At 44.0% G+C, this 19,526-nt stretch overlaps 1 protein-coding gene across 1 annotated transcript in view; it reads left to right on the top strand.

The window, feature by feature from the left end:
• The first annotated feature begins 273 nt into the window (after window positions 1-273).
• Window positions 274-19,526, top strand: part of OSBPL5 (oxysterol binding protein-like 5) — a 56,843-nt gene continuing 37,590 nt past the window's right edge. The window contains exons 1-5 of the mRNA XM_010140696.1: window positions 274-427; window positions 6,395-6,468; window positions 13,069-13,149; window positions 13,791-13,892; window positions 15,849-16,052. Coding sequence (XP_010138998.1) covers window positions 292-427; window positions 6,395-6,468; window positions 13,069-13,149; window positions 13,791-13,892; window positions 15,849-16,052 — 597 coding nt within the window. The 5' untranslated portion in view covers window positions 274-291. The remainder of the gene's footprint in view (window positions 428-6,394; window positions 6,469-13,068; window positions 13,150-13,790; window positions 13,893-15,848; window positions 16,053-19,526) is intronic.

Below are 19,526 nucleotides of genomic sequence, written 5' to 3'. Positions count from 1 at the left end.
TTGTAGGCAGGAGGGTGTTTTACTGCTGGATTCACCAAGGAGCACTGTCCTGCTTCCCTGCAATTTGCAAATAGTGAGAGTCAGCATATCAGTAATTGTAGCTTCAAACTAATATAACTTCTTTTTTCCGTGTAGCCTTCTGGCACTCTATAAAAAGATCTGGCACACCACATAGGATTAGGCGGCTTTGAAGCAGCGGAGTCATCTGGGTGTGAGACTTTGATTTCCTGTGTCTTGAAATGAACTGTTATTTCTATCCTTCCTTTTCAGAAAACCCCCACAGCTCATGCCATGAAGGAGGAGAACTTCCTTCGTCGCCGGTTCTCCCTCTGTCCGGCCTCATCCACCCCTCAGAAGGTCGATCCTCGCAAGTTGACTCGCAATCTGTTCTTCGGGGCTGACAATGACATCTACCCGCTCAGCCCAGGTTGGTTTCTGGTGCATCAGTGCAGAAAGTAACGTGTCTCAGGTGCTTGACTGCAAGGAGGTATTTTAGCACGCTGCCAGGAAACAAAGAGAAAGAAGGTAACGTGCAAGAGAGAGAGCAGCTGTGGCAGCACAGGTATTACTAGATGCAGACAGACTGCTTTCATGATGCTGATGTCTTTCGTTGCCATGGTGTTAAGTGGGAACAGAGGGCATCAGAGATGGGGTGCGTAACTGTTTGAACGCTGCGTGGCCTCTCATTCCAAAAATGACTCATGATTTTGGACGCTTCCACTTTGAGGCACTTGATGTGCCTAAGCATTGGACTTGTTCAAGATTTACTAGCCCCATTCGCAGATGCTTAATGGCAGGTTTCGCTGGTCAGACTTAGAGCCCAGGATAAATATTAGAAGAGCAGACTTTCTGTGGTTAAGGTATTGTAAATACCTACAAACACTGCAAGTACTGCAAGTACCAGGAATCTTGACAAGTTGCAGTGAATGACACACTGGCTTTAAGCGTTTTCTTTACATCTGTTCTTGCTTTGAATTTCTTAGCACTCTTTTGAAGGAAATAGAGCTCATTTTATTGTTTCAGAATTTGTTGCTCACAGTAAATATTCAAGTCTTTCCTTGATTGCAGTTTGCAAACGATGCTTCCGTTCCGGTCTATGAACAAGTGCTTCAGGGAACAGTTGCAAGTTTGTAGAGCTGTCATTTGCAGCTGCCATGTCAGTGCTAAATAATCAAACCTCACACACCTTCGTGAGCTCTCCAAACTCTGGTATCTGGAAGAGAACATAGCATCTGTCAAAAAGACGCGGTGTTCATACAGGTGTGACACCCGACAGATGCTCTGGGTTTTACCGATGTAGAGCAAAACCAAGTCTGGGTCTTCTGAGCTCGTTGTCTGTAAGTGCAGAGGGTTCAGGGGCCTCACAGATATTTTTCTTTGTGGGTGTCTGCTTCAAGGCAATGAGGAGCCTATTTTCAGCTGGGCTGCAAATCCTGGCTGTCATTGACGTTGCTGGAAGCTTCAACCACCTTTGGTAATCAAATTGAAAACAGCTTAAAATGGGACACCTAAAATCTCACGTTTCAGACCTGTAGGGAGTTCTGAACATCTCGCTGCCCTTAAGTACTGTCCGTACAAATGTGTGGTAAGTAAATCTGCAGTCCTTGGGAACTGAAGGGCTGGTATTTCAGGCTGTAGTCACATTCCCTTGCTTTGGGGAGATGGAGAGCCATAGCTTGAAGTTTGCCCATTCTTCAGCTGTTGCCAGCATTTTCATTGCTAAAAAAGTTGCTGACTTCCTTGCAGAGGTGTTTCTGTGCTGTGATCTTTCAAAAACCAGGGAAAGTTGAAAGTTTCAGCATGGAGAAGGTAGCTGGAAGAGTTTTTCTCTTCCTCAGCTTCCCTCATCACCTTGTTTCTCCTTGATCCCAGCTGGCAGCCGGACTAAACGGCCTTTGCTGGGCTCAGCTGAACAAGTGCCTTGAGCCACGCTGGAGCTTTTGTTCTGCTGCGCAGTTCTCCCGAGTAACCTCCAGCACTGGCGTCAGTGAGGGCAGTAGCCCTCTGGGTTGCAAAGGAAGAACGTAGGCCAAAGAGTTTGTAAGGGAGAGAATATCCCTTTTAAACAAATAGCAGTTACTGTTTCAGCCAGGGAATTCTTTGCAGAGTCTGGGGTTTTGTCTATCTTTACTTTGTTTTTACTCTTTTCATTTCTTTCCTGGTCCCCACAGAGCTGCCTTGTCTCTGTTTTCCTCACATTTCCCATAAGAAGTAATGGTCATTCTTCACATTCAGTTGCCATTTCCCATGGCGGGCTCTCCTTTCACTCCGTTACTGCTGTTTCTGCCTCATTTTCCTCTAAGCCCTGTGCATTTCCTCCCATAGATAAGCACACGTCTGCCTGCTTATCTATAAGCTGCATCCGATATTTCACTGTCCCCCATTTTGATCTGTTGTTTTGCATGAACTTTCAGTTCTCCAGGCTTTTCCAGTGGTCCATGTTTTGCTGCCTGGCCCCAGCAGATTTTCTTTACAGGGCTAGTTGTGTTGGGTGGGTGCAGGCAGCAAAGCCCAGTGATTTCCTGCCAGGAATCTGGCGTGTTGTGAGGTGGCTGGAGCTGCAGGTCTCACAGCACCAACAGCTAGGATTAGCCCTCCAACAGTGAAGGTGTGCAGGTAAATAATTCGGTGAGAAGGGAGCGACAGACTTTACACCTCAGGCAAGCTATGCTATGACGTTTCAGACAGCGAGAGGATTTTTTTTAAAGACAACATATGGGAAACACAGAGGGCACTATCTGAAATAACACTTCGGACTTTTTGCCTCTTGCTTGCATATAAAAATGCTGATGATTCTGGTAACTAAAAGAAATTTGAGGAAGACATTTTCTTTTTATAGGAAGTTCACAAACTAGAGAATTAATTTTTCTTGCCCATGTCTGCCTTTCACTTAGCAATAAGGAGAGAGACTTTCCCTGTTTTTTCTTTCAGAGGGTAGGAGATTTATTGGGGGAGTAGCTAAAAGAACTTTGAGAGAATCTCTGTTTTTGACTAGGGTGCAATATCTTTAAATAAAAAATTAGATTAGCTTATCTGCATCTTAAGAGATGCACTTTGAATATGGGAATTTTACTGTCACAGATACCATGGAACTGAATCTCAGTCTGGTGTTCACATCGAGCCATGTGGCTGGTATTTACAGCAGTAGCAGGTTTTATTCGCAATAGTTTCACCACACATCAGAGCCTGTATTTCCTCTTGTAGTTATCCAGATACTTTATCAGAAAGCCTATAAAATAATAGTTCGTGCTGTGTGGAGCTAGTAATGAATTCCTCAACAATCCAGGAATTTTGCTTCCCGTTACCATTGATCAGTCATGCTGGCTGTATCATTCTTTGTAAAGGGGAAGGGCAAATGCAGCTGTAGGACTGATGCCCAGCAGAAAACCAAAGAAAAGGAATAGTTCCTGTCCTGGAAAGGAATTAGATATTTTTCTTGTGCAGTAATTCTGCTCTGCAATGGCAAGACTGGAGTGTTGGCAGTTTTATTCATGATGTCATGAAGGCTGTGACCATAAGCACCACTGATTCTGTTCCCAAATTTTTTTTCATTATTTGGTGCAAGACTTCTGGGCTACTTTGTGGAGGACTCTTCTTTGCATGACCTGCTAGCAGCCAGCATTTTAAGTCAGGAGAGATTCAGCTCTATTTCTGTCGTGGGCATTATGTTTTCTTGATCAGGGAGATAAGAACTTCAGCTTCTACAGCCAGTTAATATTTAGCTTCTTTTACGTTTTCGTGTGGTTTCCTATTTAGTGTCTCGAGGTGGCTATGTCTGTTTTGCTCTGGGTGGAACTCTCACTTTTGGGCTTTCTGTGCACTGAACTATGTGTGCAGGTTTTTGAGAAACTTGCACATCATTTCATTGAAGTTTGCTTTCCAAACAAGGGCTGGCTGACTCCTTCTGCAGGGCTGCAGCAAGTCTGTGTGAGACAGACAGCAAAGGCAGCTCTGCTCTGCAAAACAGCCTTTCCCTCACAAATGCCAGTAGGCTTAGCGGGTTTGGCATGAGAAACCAGTATATGCCGCTCTATAAATATATCTTACGAGTCCTCGTAAATGACATGGTAAGAGTGAACGGTTGCATGTTCCCTTTTTTTTCATAATGTTCTGTGAACAGGGTGATCCAAAACGTCAGGAACAGCAAAAATCCCATTGTTCAGGGCCAAGCCCTTTTACCTGTATTACTGAGAGAAGCTGGAGATTTCTCACAACCAGACTTTTTGTATGGATACCAGCTTGGAGTTAAGCTGTCTTTAAGAAATGAGATGCTAATAGGCACCATTCCCTCAGAGCAGGCAGCAGCTCTTTAAAGCCATTAACTTTTCTTGAACTTTTAGACCGTATGTTACTTTCCCACACATGTGCAGAAAAACTCCTCGTGGGGAACAAGTACAGCAGCTACATGGCGTTTGAGTTCATTCCAGCCTCCTCTGCCTCTGCTGGGGAGAGCGAGGGCTATAGAGAGGAAAGCGCCATCAGAAGAAGCATCCAGACAAAGTAGGGAGGTGCAGGTCCTGATCCATGCACAGCAGTGCTTACGGCCACCCCACGTCATGGTAGCACAAAGGGACCATTAGATATCTGGCTGCTTGGGATTGTCTGCTGCCCGCAGACACTAGGTTTATGAGGGTGTTCTTGAGGACTTGGTTTCAAGGGGAGGAGTGACAGTTAAAAAACTAGGTTAAAATACAGGTTCCCTGTGGTTGCACCACCTTCCTATGCCACTGCGTAGGTCTTTCCTCTGCTTCGGTTCCCCACGTGGGCAATGCACGTGCTGTCCCTCTCCGCCCAGGCTTGGAAGCGTGTGCTTTCTGCATTAGCACGGCTGCATGCACAAGGCACAGTGCAGCACTATGCCACAGGGTGAGAAACACATCTGAAACCCTCTCCACCCTTAGTCACCACGTGGAAAGTTGAACACCTTCTAGGGACAGTTGTCCTACAAGGCCTTTTCTTAAATTTAAGAGTTGATACACCAAACTGCCTGGTAATGCCTGTGAAAAGGGCATGTTTCCCAGCCTGTCTTCTTGCCGGGGAAACCAGTACCACAGCTGCAGTTCTAGTTGTCTAGGACATGCTCGTTCTCTCACATGTCCCATGATACAAACGCAGAACATGGCCATGAGGATACTTATTTTTTGGTAAGCTTTTGTGGGTGGCTTTTCTAATGGTGCTTGACTTCTTAGATGGCTGCTCCAAAAACTCCAGGAGATATTATGGCTTCTGACACATCTCTGACAGCTTCTGCTCACTTCAGGAGAACCAGGAATTTCTGTGCTGGTTTTGGATTTGGGGATGTTTCCAAGATTGGCCCACACAGTGTTTAAAAACATTTCTAAAGTTCCCGTGTTTGCTGTGTGCTACAAATGGGTTATATTTCACTGTCTCGGTGGTTCTCTACTGAGTCCAGTAGCTCTGATTGCTAACGATTTTGAGGAGAAAACTACATTGCAATTGAATAACAATGACTGTCTTGGCACTAAAAAGCAAGTCTCATCAGATGCTATTTTTTGGTTTTTTTTTTTTAACAGAAGCTCTGTGCTTTCTTTTGCTGTAAGGACATGATAACAGTTGGCAGAAAGAACAGAATTTACCGTTACATTTTATTGCTTGGACTAAGACTAGACACACTCATCCCAGTAGATAATGTGTATAATGATGTACTGCAAGTTTAGTGTATTTGGGTAGTGGAAATACATCTCTGCAGTGATTGGAAAATGTCATAATGTTCATAAATACCACTTGTTAATTGAAAATGTTCCTTATTTTAATGCATAACTTGGTCAGAAGACATTGATCTTCTGCAGGTTTTTTTATTTTGTTTTGTTAATTATGTCTAGATGCTGCTCTGTAATGTTTTATGATCATGGTTATTACTTGTCAAACAAAGCGTGCTATCAAGTGCATCTGTGTACAGTTGCCAGATACTGACCAAGGAGGATAATGTATTGAATAGCTGCTTATTAACTGAAATCCATTTATTATTTGCATTGAAGGAGGCATGGGGTCTATAAGAAAAGAACAGACTCTGGTAATGTAATTAAAGACTGCATCACAATGCAGACACAGAAGGGAGCTGATTAAGGATGCATAAGCAACCTTATTTCTGTTTTTTTCCAGCCGTCATATGCTGGACTTTGCAACCATCAGGTTGGTTTATCACAGTGTTTTGAGACCTAACTTCTAATAAGCAGCACTGGTAGCATAGCCCAAGCATGTGGATCCAGGCTGTTTCAAGCTCCACGCGATCCCTCTCTGTGATCCCGGTGTGCCTGCTCCTGCTCCTGACAGCTTCTCTTGCTCACTGTTAACACTAGTCCTTCTAAGGCCGTGAGCAGCCACAGGTTTGTGTACAATTTCTCTGTTCCTGAATCACATTTATTTGTTGCAGGAAAAGATGTGGAAGGAAACAGCCCATTGGCGCTGAAGGACGAGACACCACAGACTCCAAACTCCATTAGCAAGGTACTGTAGGATAAGGATCCACCCCTTTTCTTGCTTTCATTTCTTCTCAGGCTGTTATTAATCATTCTCAGTCTCTCTTTTTTTTTTTTTTAAAGTTATTGAGAAAGCCTCTCCCTCCATTCCTGCAGAAACTCTGTGTGCATGTTTTGAGAGAAAGAGAAGGAGTGGTTTTGCATGGTTGGGATGACAGAGGAGCCCACACTTTCCTCTGATTTGATAGCACCGACTGCAGAAGAACTTTGTTTATTTGGCCTCATTTGGCAGTGTAATTAGATAGGAATAATTATGATTGAAAGGTTGATTTTTGTCAGCAGGTGTGTCCTGCTGTTCCTGATCAGCAAGGCAATGATAAACCTTAATTGTTCTGGAAGAGAAAGCTGTAATATTTAGTGTAGTGTGTGGCATCCAAAACTGTGAGTCAAGATCCTGGAAGAGAGCTTTGGGAATTGGTGTAACAGAAGAGGAATGCAAGCTAACCAACATTTCCTGAGCCCAGTGCTTCCATCCAGAGCATTACGGCGAGGTAAAACTGCATCTCAAGACTGGATCTGAGTGTGCAACACCTGGCTCTACGTCTAGAGTTACTGGGTGCCTGGGTTTGATTTCCTGTAGAGATGGAATCAACCTTAGAAATTAGATTTGGCTTTGGGATTCATGTATGGGATTTTTTGGCTGCAGTTCCCCAACATGTTTCTGAAGAGTAACTAGAAATAGAGGCAAGGCCTGTTAATAAATTCTTAACTAAATTTATTCAAATATGAAGCTATAAAATGCAAATGACACCAGCTGAAATGAAAATATGACACGAAGGAAGCAGCTGCAAACAAGTGATTTCTTATAGTATGTGAAAATAGACTCTGCATCGTCAAATACATTTGGCTGCTCTTGCCTGGAGCTTGCAGGTTGTTCTGCCAGTCAGCACAGGGAGATGATGATGAGAGGAGCTTTGGGAGTTTGCATCAAGGGCTTGTGTACATGTCCTCTGCTGTTGCTGAACCTGGCAAGCTGCAAACACGCCTTGGGCTTGCTTTTTCAGATGGGTTCCTCATGGAAACCCAGGTGGGAAGTGGCAGTGGAGAAGCCCAAGGACCCGGTAACTGCATCCAGGGCTTTATTTTAAAGCCAGATGCTTTGCACGCCTTACAAGGAGTGGTGTTAAAATTCCTGGTGACTTAGGAATGTAAAGAAGCAGAGATTTTTCTAGACAGGACATCTCAGAGTAGTGAAACGTCCAAAAGGGAGTTTGATTTCTGAGGTGCAGGATGAACACAAGAGTAGGAATGTGTTTATGAGAGGTGTCTGGGTAAGAGCATGGCTCAGCTGTGTTTTCCAGCTGCAGGTCCTGCCTTGCTGTTCTAGTCTCCTACAGGTGTGTTTGTAAAAGAAGATTGGAAGATTTGGGTGCTGTGCTTTGTGTAGACCTGTCTCTCCTTGACAGTGTCAAGAGCAGCTGATAGCAAGAGATAAGAGAAAATACACAGCACAAAACAACCGCACCAGATTTGAGATTCGAATCCAACGTGGGTCTGAACCTGGACACAAGCTTTGCTTTCACCAACTCAAGACTTTGGTATCACAGTAATCAAAATTACTCTGAGACATCAACGGACTAAAAACAGATATGAGGACCCCAAAACAGCCAGCCTCCGCTTGCCTACTTGTTCGCAGTGTTGCAGGCAATTGCTTTGGCTACTGAATGGGCCAGAGCTCGTTTTTTCATTCCCACCTGAATGTTCTGCTTAGACACACGATGTTTGATTCAGAGACTTTCCACCTCTCTGGACCTGTGTTGCAGCACCTGCCATTCTCACTTCGCTCAGCTTCACCTTGCTGTGTTTGCACTACCGTGTTCTTCTCCAGCCATGTAACTTTTTTTCTGTCTTGCTTTGCAGTGGCAGTAGGGAGTCCCTGTTGTGAAATGTCTTGTACCCTAAAAATTGAGGCAAACTGGTAGTTAGTTTGCTTAATATTTCGTTTTTCACATCCACTCAGCTCTGAAGCTATAAAATGAAAACTTCCTGCCAGGTATCCAGAACTGTAAGTAGGGATCTGTCACAGAATTTAGTTTTGAAAATGAATAGCTATTCCACCTACTTGAACCAGAGGAATGAGTGTGTGCTAACTGGGTCGTGTTTAGATTCCTGATAGCAGGGGGCAAATAATTTTTAGAAACCAAACTAGGGTTTGCCGGTTTAATTAATGGATTCAAAAGTAAATGTTCTGGGTAACAGATCTGTGCCATGAATCCATGATTGGAATAATTCTGTGTGTTTGTCATTACTGTGTCTTTACACAGTTTTGTGTTCATCCCGTACAGCAAGGATTGCTTGTGCTAAACAATGGGGTATTCCTCTTGCTGTTATCCCAGGCACGGTGTGCTGATGGGCTGGCACCGCCCACACCAGAGCCCATCACAGCCTGTTTTCCTGTGAAATGATTTGGTTCCTCTCGGACACGAAGTCACCAGAAAGACCCTGGATCAGAATAGCACTATTGTGAGGACTCTGTATGCTCTCTTACAAAGCCTAGCAGAGGTGGAAGGGCATTGTGGTAACTGCCAACAATCAGCAGTGGATCTCCAGAGCTACACGACTGAGATGAAGGGGAACAGAAACCTAACAGGGATCAAAAGCGTGTCTCTGAGTACAGCACAGCCAGTCATCAGTGGGAAGATCACCACTCGGTCCTGGAAAGGACAAATCTGGTTAAAGAACTAAAGAGGAACAACAGTTTCTTACCCCTGCAAGTGCTGCTGCATGCCCTGGTAAAAGTTTTTGGCTGATTGACCATCTTCCCTCCCTATGATTATGAGAACCAGCATATAGAAAACACACCTATTCCTTCCTTATTAGCATATTCCAGTGGGGTTTTTCAGTTTTAAAAAGGACACCAATTCTTTACCCCCCCATTGCACAGTCTCATCTCTGGTTAATATTGTTCACATGTTGCTGGAGAGAGAGAGCGGGCCAGATTCTGATATGCTGCACTAGTGTTACCCCAAGTCTCCTTGAAAGATTTGCTGTGATGAGAAATGGCTTCTCTTCGTTTTCTGCCAGGCTGAGAAAGGCAGGGCAATAGAACAACGCCGTGAAATGCTCTTGATGTGTCTTGGTGAAGAAAGGCCCTGCTGTGTCTTCGGGACCTTTAGAGCTGATGGCCTGGATTTACTGAATCCTAGATATGCCACGAGGTACAGTCAAAACTACTAAGATAGATCCATGTGAAAACATGAACTCGTATTACTTGAAGTCACTTAGCGGCTGAAACCTGGAAGAACTGTATGTTGCCCTCAGCAGCTTGGGGGCCTGTGGTATGCAGTCCTGGGGCCTTAGAGCCCTCCTGTGCTGTGAAAAGGCAGGAACTTGAAACCCAGAAATGGGATGCTTTTCACTCTGTAGATCTGGAGATCACCTGCAAGCAGACTGCTGTTTCGGACCGGTAGTGGTGCATCTCATAAGCATGACAAGAAGCACAGTCAGCAGGGAGAAGCAATCAGCTTGCCTCACTGGAAAAGTAATGGGAACAGCTGGAAAAGTAATGGGAACAGCGTCAAATTTCCGAAAACAAAAGTACCAGCTCAGGCACGTCTGAAAGCTTGTCCATGGCTCCTAGTTAAAACCATGGCTTGGTTTTAGTAAAATCTCTCTCTTCATAAAGCTTGGCCATCTTACAGCTGAGGGACGCAGCTGGTACATCACAGTTTTTAGGACATGGCAGCACTGATACTTATTTTCCCATGCCTAGAAATTCTTCTGCAGGCAGTAGGGGACTTAGGCTGCTGCTTCCTTCTTAAGCCTGTCTTAGTGTGCACCATCCCTGTGCCCATGTTTCCCTCATTCACCATGTCTGGATGTAGCTCAGACGTGGGGGAGGCGGTGCCTGAAGGAAGCAGCACAGAGGTTCAGGAGCTGCCGCAGCAGCCTCCAAGGCTGTTAATCCAGCTGCTTTGACCAAAAGACAGACGGGGTTGTAATGATTTCAGACAAGTTCCACTGTATTCATCGAGCTCCTAAAGGCTGTGGTGGTACAAGGGTGTCTTCCTGTATAAACGTCCCAGGTTTGAAGTCTTGTGGTTATTTAACTCCATTTTTAGCATGACTCAGAGAGACTCCGAGGAGGAGGCAGATGTGGCTGGTGAGCAGTGAAAGTGCCTCTCTCTGTGGTAGTGCCTGTTCCCCACGAGGAGCGGGTTTGGGGCTCAGGTCTGCATGGTTTGCAGCGGCTGCTGGAAGCCTTTCTGTGTTCATCTTCAAGTAAATTTCCTGGAGCCAGGTGAGCTTAGGGGCTACAATTTTATTGTTTATATAAGTGCCGAGATGTAATTGTCTAGACAACAAGTGACTGTAGCTTGTTTTAATTAGTTGAGCAAAAAGCATTCATTATATCCTGATGCTTTGCAGACAGCTGAGCAGGATTTCCTAGAATCTCAGGCACATCTGTACTTTTTCTGCCTCTCATGCTGGCTAATGAGGAATAGTACGCGGTGTTTCTCTCTGCAACTGATCTTCGGGCTTGAGAGAGTGAAATTACCAATAAACAGTTGGCTCATAGTTGCATCTCAAGGACAGGACATTCTCCTTGCTGAGTGGGAGAGAGGGGGAGAATTCTTCTGACCAGTTTCAAAGGACACACGTCTCAAATCATGAAAGCATAATCTCCTCATAATTCCGAAGGAATCTTTCTCAGAGACATTTAAACACATAGAAATACTTCATAAAGAAGAGCTTACAGCGTATCTCCCAAATGTCTATGGCTGCCCTTCGAAATGTGACAAAGACCCTGTGGGCACAGTGCTCTGCTCAGATGTCATATCGGTGCAGCAGTCCCCACTATAAATCTTGTGGTTTTACAGTGAAGTCGCATGCGCAGAAATGCAAAATATCCATCAGAGTCTGCAGTGCAGGTGGAGGAGGCAAGCTCAGCTCTCTCTTAAAACAAAAATGACAAATTTTGAATAGTTTGCAGCAGTCCAAGAGCTGACTTTTTCTTTGCTTGGATCCAATGCCAAGTTGACTTGTAAACTGGACAGATCAGGGGCATCACTGGTCTTTATGCACCATCCATCATAGGGTTTCAATTCCCTGTTTATTCTGAAGTACCACAAGTAGGTTTGGTTTTAGTGAAAGACTATGATAAGGATATATGAGAACAAGTAATAGGTTTCCCAGTGACCGGGGCTCTGCTGCAAATTGCACCTCTGCAACTAATTTCTAATCCTGCATCATCTGCAAAGGGTTCTGCTCAGATGGGCATGCACCGTTATCTCCCGGTTTTGCTCCTGCCAGTCTCCCAAGCATAGCTGATGGCCTGTTTGCGGTGATCTGGTCACTTGCGTGTTTTTGTGCTAAGTCTGGTGAAGAGGACTGATCCACTGTCATTAAATATTTCCCTGCTCACAGTAAGGTTCAGCATGGTTTGTGGCTGCAGTTGCCAGGGAGGATTCTGCGTCACTGGGAGGGAAGAAGAAAGTGGCTCTCTCAGAACTAAAGGCACTGTAAAACAATTACATCAACTCATGACATAAAGGAGAGTCGGAGAGCCCGGTGGGTTTGTTTCACGCTGTAGCAGTGAATTTATAAACGGGAACTATCTTTGATGCATTTTTTCCTTTAGTACAGCTCATATTTGTGTCCTACTCATTCAATCAAGCTGGCCAAGGGCTGAGATTTTTATAAAGCTTTCATGCATAAGTAGGAGAGACAGTGCCTGACCCCAAAAGATCACAGACAGAATGCATCAGACACATGAAAGGTTGGAAGGAAGAGAGGTACAGAGAGAAAAAGTAACTTCCCCAAGGTCACATAAAAAGTAGCAGAGTCCAGACTGCACCGTCATTCTCCTAGTACTAACCCTCCCCGGGTTTTGGACAGTTTGCTGCCAGTACCTATCCGAGCAGGCTCCTCGTGGTGAGCTGGGCTCCAGAGAGCCCCACTCTCTAAGCATGTTGTTTTGGGAACAGCAATGTTGTGACCGTGTCTAACAAAAGTACGCGAGATCAGTCTGTAGCCTCTGAAAATGAATTTAAACAGCGCTGACGCTATCAGGCATGATTTGAAGTGACTGCATGTTTTGTGACTCGCTTCGCAAGGCCAAGATGATGATATTTCCTGTATTATCTGTAACACGATTAGGTCATTTCTTGCCCACTCATGTTTCTGGACGTTTCATTTAGGGCAACGGTCGTTGCCAATGTCAAGTCCAGTTCTGAAGGATCTTTACCAGCTCCTCCGTAATTTTTATTGCGGTAATTGAAATGCTTTCAGATCTGAAAAGAGATAGGCAGTTTTCAAAGTCAGGAATAAGAATAGGAAGTTTGTTTTGTTGGGATTTTTTATGTTATTTTATTTTACCAGGATTAATGTCTGCTTGGGAGAAACACGAAGAAAATTTGGTGGGGAATTTTCCAACTAACTATGAGTATGGGAAGAGTTTGGACTGTGCTGTGAATATGCCTTTTCTGCACCTGCCTGGTGTTCTGCTGCTGAAATCTGCAATCAGCTCTTCCATGGGTTCCTGGAAGAAAATGACCCTTCATTATACTGTAACTTGAACATCTTCATATTGACACATTCCTATTTGTTTTCTCCCTCTTTTTTTTAGATTGAATATAAGCTTTGCAATGGGTCTGACAAAGAATGTGTGTCTCCTACAGCCAAATTCACAAAGAAGGAAACACTGAAGGTATGTGCAAAGCAGCAAAGTCAACATCAGCTGACTTTCTTTAATGAAACAAGTAGTACCTTTCAAACAAACCATTGGGAACAACTCCGAGTCATTTCCCAAGACCCGGAGAAATCTCTGATTCTTCTAGGGGTTGTTATATGCCAAGGGCATTTACAGGCTTTATATACAGGATGATGTTATAAATGTGGTGTAATTATTTTGTTCATATGTTCCAGAGCCATTAGGCACCTCAAGAGGACTGTAATCCCTCATTGGTCTTGTTAGGAGGTTGTGCCTGGGCAATCTGAGCAAATTATTGCTTGAAGGCTTGTTTGTCTACCAAACCAAAAGTATAAATAATTTGGTTTGGATGAAATTAGATTTAATCTCTTTGAGGGGTGGGGAGGACTTGGGTATTCAGCCTCTTTCCATTCCCACAGAGAAAAGCCAAATTAGATTATGTTTACTGGAAGTGCGGGAACAAAGAAAATGCCTAATGTCTTGTAATGTTTCTGTTCTTCCACGTGCTCCTTTCTGGGGAACCTGGGCTGGGTCAGGTTCTAGCTGTGCTATACATAACTGTCCTTAATGCATCATGTTCCTTCCTCCCCGAAAGAGGCCATGATTACAGCTGCTACATCTTCTCTATTCTCAACCAGGTACAAAAAAAAAATTACAGACAGGAGAAGAAAAGAGCTACCAAACAACTCTTCAGTGCTCTGAAGGATCCCAGTGTAGTGATCACAGCAGACTGGCTGAAGGTACTGAAGACAGACCGTTGCTTCTGAAGGTGTAGGAGAAATAATTGAGAAGTAGTTGATGTCTCTGAGACATATGCACTAGCACTTTTTGAGAGAAGGAAGGCTGAATAATTTTGAGTTGAAGTTGCTGTAAAACCAAGCTTAAATAATTGTTATAAAAGTAGAGTTATGGGGAATATTTCCTTTCCATCTTAACTCAGTCCATCTATCGCCTGTCCTTAAGTAGCCAAAAGGTCTCAAAAAGTGCACAGTACAAAAGGAAGTGGTGATGTTTTTTCTTTCTTCCTCTCTGAAGGAGCCTGCTGGCCTCTTCCCGTAGATGTGTTTTTGTGCTGAAGGGGGAATAGATGGAGTAACAGCCTGGAAATGGGCAGATACAGCTTGTTCTCTTGACAGTTGGGTTTTAGGTTGTCACAGCACAGAACAAAGCATATTGGACCTGATGTAATTCCTCCTCGTGCAGACTCAACTAGTGACAGCTTCTCATTGAAGCCATGGAACTTTGCGTGTGGCAAAATGAATGTGGATTGACATAGAGAGATGTTACACTTGAGCATGGTTTTTATCCTTGTTTGGGGCCATTTAGTCTTCTCAGGTAACAGTGAATTGGTTGCCCCTTTTATAATGGCAACATTGAATTTTCAAACATTGCCAAACACATGGCTCTTTAAAAAACAACAATAACAAAAACTTAGGGACTGCATGAAATGATAAAATTGCATTTGGACGGTGTGAAAAACCTCCCACATTTTTCTGTGAACAGTATTAGAAGCCGGAAGAGTGAGATATGGTTTATTTGAGAAATTAGGTTGGCAACAAAATGTTTCCATAGTGTTTAGTGTTGATGATAGATAAATATTGAGATTTTTACAAAATACAACATACCTCTTGCATATCTGCTGTGTTCTGGCTCAGCAACAAGTAACGCTGGGCCACAAAACCAGAACACTGACATAAGGCTGGAGGTTTGGCCTATGTACACTGAAGACGAGCAAACCTTGGCGAAATCTAACCTTGCTGAGAAACCTCTCCGTTCTTAAAGATGTTACCTTTAATATATACTATCAGATTTAGTGTCTTCTATATGGGAGAGAGCGTGCATTGAGCTTTACAGAAGTTAACCAGCTGGAGAAGGTGCTTTTGAAAATGGTGTATTTGACAAAACCCATTAATAGCTCTGTTCTGCTGAACGCTATTAAGATGACATACAAATCAAATTAGACTTGCTGGAACATCTTCCTGTGCAGTGTTCTAATTGACATGTCCTCCGTGGTTATTAGCAAATCACTCTCACATCAGCCAGTGTGGGCGTGACCCCCCGGCTGGTCCGGGAAGCAGCCCTGTAAGGCTGCTGTCAGTCAGCAGCAGGAGGTGTGTTATTTAGGAGGAGACAGAGAGGTTGTGTCAATGGGTGATTGGAAAGCCAGCTCATCTCTGGGCAGGACAGTGGACTTGAAACCAATCCAGCCAGAGTACGTAAGATAACTTAGAGACTATAAATAGAGGTGATAAGGAAGAAGCTAGCAGTTGCGCAGTTAGCACTTAGAATTTGTAGTGTGTAGGGGCTGCAGCAGTCTGCTGCAGTTGTATCTTAATAAAGGCCTTGTGTACACATAAACTATTGTCGTATCGTCCGCCCCGAATATTTGCGACGTATGATTTACCCCTACACAAGCCAGCATTGCTGGTTGCCTGAAAAATTAAGCAAGCTGCTAACACTAAGCCGGTAATAAAAATGTGAAGACTGGATGCTGATAGCCAGATTTACAAGGGATTCTACTGCAAGATCCCTAAGGCTGTTCAGATAATGAGGTCTGTTTTCCTAAGGAAATGTATCCTAGTGTGGCCTTGGGGGAAACACATACTGGAGATACTCTGTAAATATGAATAAATGATGTTCTTCTTTTAAGGAGCAACATAAATGCAACGTTTTGTTCTCTCCTTGCTTCCCTCCAGATCCGTGGGACCCTGAAGAGTTGGACCAAGCTGTGGTGTGTTCTGAAACCAGGAGTGCTGCTGATTTATAAGACGCCAAAGATTGGACAGTGGGTTGGGACAATCTTGCTCCATTCTTGTGAGCTGATTGAGAGACCCTCCAAAAAAGATGGCTTCTGTTTTAAACTTTTTCATCCTTTGGATCAATCAATCTGGGCTGTAAAGGTATTGATCCTGATGTGTCGAACAACCTCTTCTTGGTCACTGAGAAGTCTGAGCGTTAGTATTATCTAGTATTGATGTTATCCAGATTTGTAGTTATTCAGTTGCTGTTAGTGATGGGAATTGACTGTACAAAAAGAAACCGAAGCTTGGTCATGGTAGGACATGGAAGGAACATGGTGCATTGTGGTTAGTTGTACAGGTGTGTCATTCTTGGTGTGTATGTGCATGCATAGACTGAGGAAAGGGGAAACCTGTCAGTGCAGGAAAAAAGATGAGTACCTAGAAGCTATATCAAGCCATGGCCTACATCTTTAAAAAGAGATGAGGATTAGACCCAATGGACTGACTTTGTCTCAACAAGGACACAGGAATCACCAAGTGTTTTGTACAACACTGGAAGAGGGCTGGCAAAGAGACAAAAAACAGATTAATAATTCGACTCTTTTTTCCTAATGCCTCTGAGGTTTGGGTTTGTTTGAGATGGACTTGGGACTCAGTGGTCTACTCGAGCCATGACTATTCCGCATGCTATTGCCTTGTTGCAAGGTGGTTGGCAGAGTAAGTTGGCTTGGAAAGACTCATGCGACAGCGATGAAGACATTTGTCATTGACATCAGAAGATCTAACAAAACGGAGGAGAAGCCCTGTGGGAGCAGATCAAGCAGGCTCACTCCCGCTCATCCCTGCAGTTAATTGAACAGTTTTAAACACAGCTATACAATCACTATAAAAAGTCTTGCAATTTTTAATGAGGTAGGAGGAGAGAATTAAAATTAACCTCAACAACCAGGGGTAAGAGCTGCTGTTTCGTGGCAGTAGCTCAGCTCTGATCTGTGTGTAGATGCATTGCTTTTGCTTTAAGGCCCAAAGGTTTCATTGCCACCTGGCTTCCTAGTCTGTTTTGAGAGTTTTGATGATTTTTTCATTCAGAGCATGCACCCAAGAAGGCTGTCAATCATCTGCTCTCCATCAACAAAAGAATTCCTTGTGACTTGACAGGTCAGCTGAATTCTTCTGAAAAGCACAGTCAGGAGAGGTAGTGGAGAAGTGGAAGTGAAGCAGTTAGGTACTGAAAAACAGTGTCACTGACAGATCTGAGGTGCTGTGCTAGAACGGCCTTCCCTTGATGTGAAGCATCCAAAAGAAAGGAGTTTTTATCACTATATATATGTGTTTGTGTATGTATATCTAATTCTTGTGCCTCTTGAGAACATATATGGAATATGAATTAGTATATTAAATATGAAGGGAATATATCTCTGAAAATGTTTGTGTATTAGAGGAAGTCCCAAGAGATTTTAATTTTCAAGTCAAAGTAATATTCTAAGTCACTTGAGACAGATACTTCGAAAGCTACATTTGAGCTGCAAAGTAGGATATTTCCCGAAACTGGAGTTCAGCTTGGGTTGTTATGTGTGATAGATGCTTTCAGACACAAGGTGAAGAGCAAACTAGGCATCGAGCAGAAATCCGCCAGTGAACTGTGTGATGTCAAAGAAGCTGTCTGCACTCTGACAACAGTTTAAGGCTGAAACTGCTAAAAATACTGTTTTGTTTTATGTCATTTCATGACCTTCTTTTAAAGCACCTGGAGCAGAATTGACTGATCTAAATCGGTGATGTACAACTGTGCAAAGAAAGCCTACTTCTCATGAAATATAGATTAGCCCCAGCTTCAGCAAAAAGCCCAAGTTACTGTCCATCACAAGAGAAATAAGATGTAGCTAAACAACTGTCGCTGTTGGCTACAATGGCTGGTGAAGTTTTCAAGGATTTTCCAGTCTGGAGCTGACAATCCAGCTTTGACTCACGTCAGTGGACTTGCAGCTAACTGGGGGTGATTAAGGAGCACCTTCGTAGGGGTTGGCCTGGCAGCTCAGCTGGAGGATGTTTGGATCTAACTGCAGGGTTCAGCCCTGGAACGAATGTCTGGTTCAAGCACTGCCCTAGGCATTTCTAGCCGTGCTAGCCAATTAAATTGGATGTGCAGGCACGTAACTTTAGTTAGAGCAGGGTGAAATTTTGGGGTGCCTCTCGATGGGTAGGTAAGATGTAAGACCATTACTTATAGTTGGAAGCTAACTATATGCACCAGGGAACTGTTCTTCCTGTAAAGCTCCTTGGTGTCTAGAGCTATCTTAAAAACATGTTGCTGAGAGGAGAGAGTCCTTTATTCTACAATGCTTCCCTAGTTTTTTGACAATTTCAGCCTTAAACTCCAAAGTGCAAGTGAATTGGACCTTTTACCTATTTGCTCTGGCCAGGCCTTTGTAAACCCAAGGCCAAAACCACCAGGGTCTCAAAACCAGTCAGCAGGACGAGGAGCAGTAAGAAGAGCTTCTCCCACACCCCCCAAATACGGCTGCTGAGACCCTTCATCCATTGTGTGAAGGCAGCGTGATCACACGCTAGTTCAGGGAAGAGACTTTGCTGAGGTGGCTGCAGGAGACTGGGGAATGTCAAGGTATTGATTAGTGTGAGGTCTGTCCTCTTGCGTCACAAGGGCTAGGCTTGCCCTGCTGTCCCCCCAGAATGTCCTGGAATAGTTCGTGTTTCCCTTTGAGCTTGCTCAGAAGCCAGCTGAAACACGTGGTGCAGGGAGACGTTTATTGACTGCAGCTTGTTCTGACATTTGTTTAGAGCGATGAGTTGGGGTCAGAACCACTGAATCTGGGAATATATATATAATTTGAATTTTGTTGATTTTAAGAACATTGACGCATTCCTTTAAAGACGGACTCTTCCTTAAAGAAGTCCACTCCATTTTTCAAAGCCTAATCAACACCTGTTAGATAGTGCCTTCTGAATCTCAAATCAAATGTAGAGACAGGAATGATCTGAAGGTGATCCTGTCCTTGTTGTACTGTCTAGAGGCTGCAGGTGAGCTCTGGGTCCTAGTGTAGCAGGGGTAGCATCCCTTCTAGCGAGAGATGGTCGTTGCCTTGGAGGTCTTAGGCTCTGTGTAGGCATGGTGCTCAAAGGCTGAGAGCCAGTAAGCGTTATTAGCTCTGCTGTGCAGATACAGAACCTCATTTGCTCTGGGGAGATGTTGACTTTATTTTTATGGTCTCCTTTCTTTCCTTCTCCTCTTGCAGTGGGCAACCCTTTGTTTCCTCCCAGAAAAGCTGCCATTGCCTCTCTGCTAGGCGCTCCCAGCACAAGGCGTGGGCTCTGCCAGTTCTATGGTGACACATAAAGGGTGTTTCATTGCTAGTGTGTCAGCCCGCAGACAGACTTGACGTGCACCATGCGGAATGGTTTGTTCAGGTGTTGCACTGAGATGGCTAATAGCAAAATATTTAACTGTTCTTACCCCAAGCAACAGGAATGAGATTCTTCTGAATAAACAGAGGTTTTAGGCTGAGCATAGATTGGACCAAGTCCCATTTACACCAGCTCATCACTGCTTTGGAGGTGGAGCAGCAATATTGTGATTACTAATGAGTCTCTCTAAGTTACTCCATCCTCATTCCT

This window comes from Buceros rhinoceros, unplaced genomic scaffold (genome assembly GCF_000710305.1).
Source record: "Buceros rhinoceros silvestris isolate BGI_N320 unplaced genomic scaffold, ASM71030v1 scaffold16827, whole genome shotgun sequence".
NCBI classification, from domain to species: domain Eukaryota; kingdom Metazoa; phylum Chordata; class Aves; order Bucerotiformes; family Bucerotidae; genus Buceros; species Buceros rhinoceros.
This window is presented reverse-complemented; position numbering and strand designations above follow the sequence as displayed.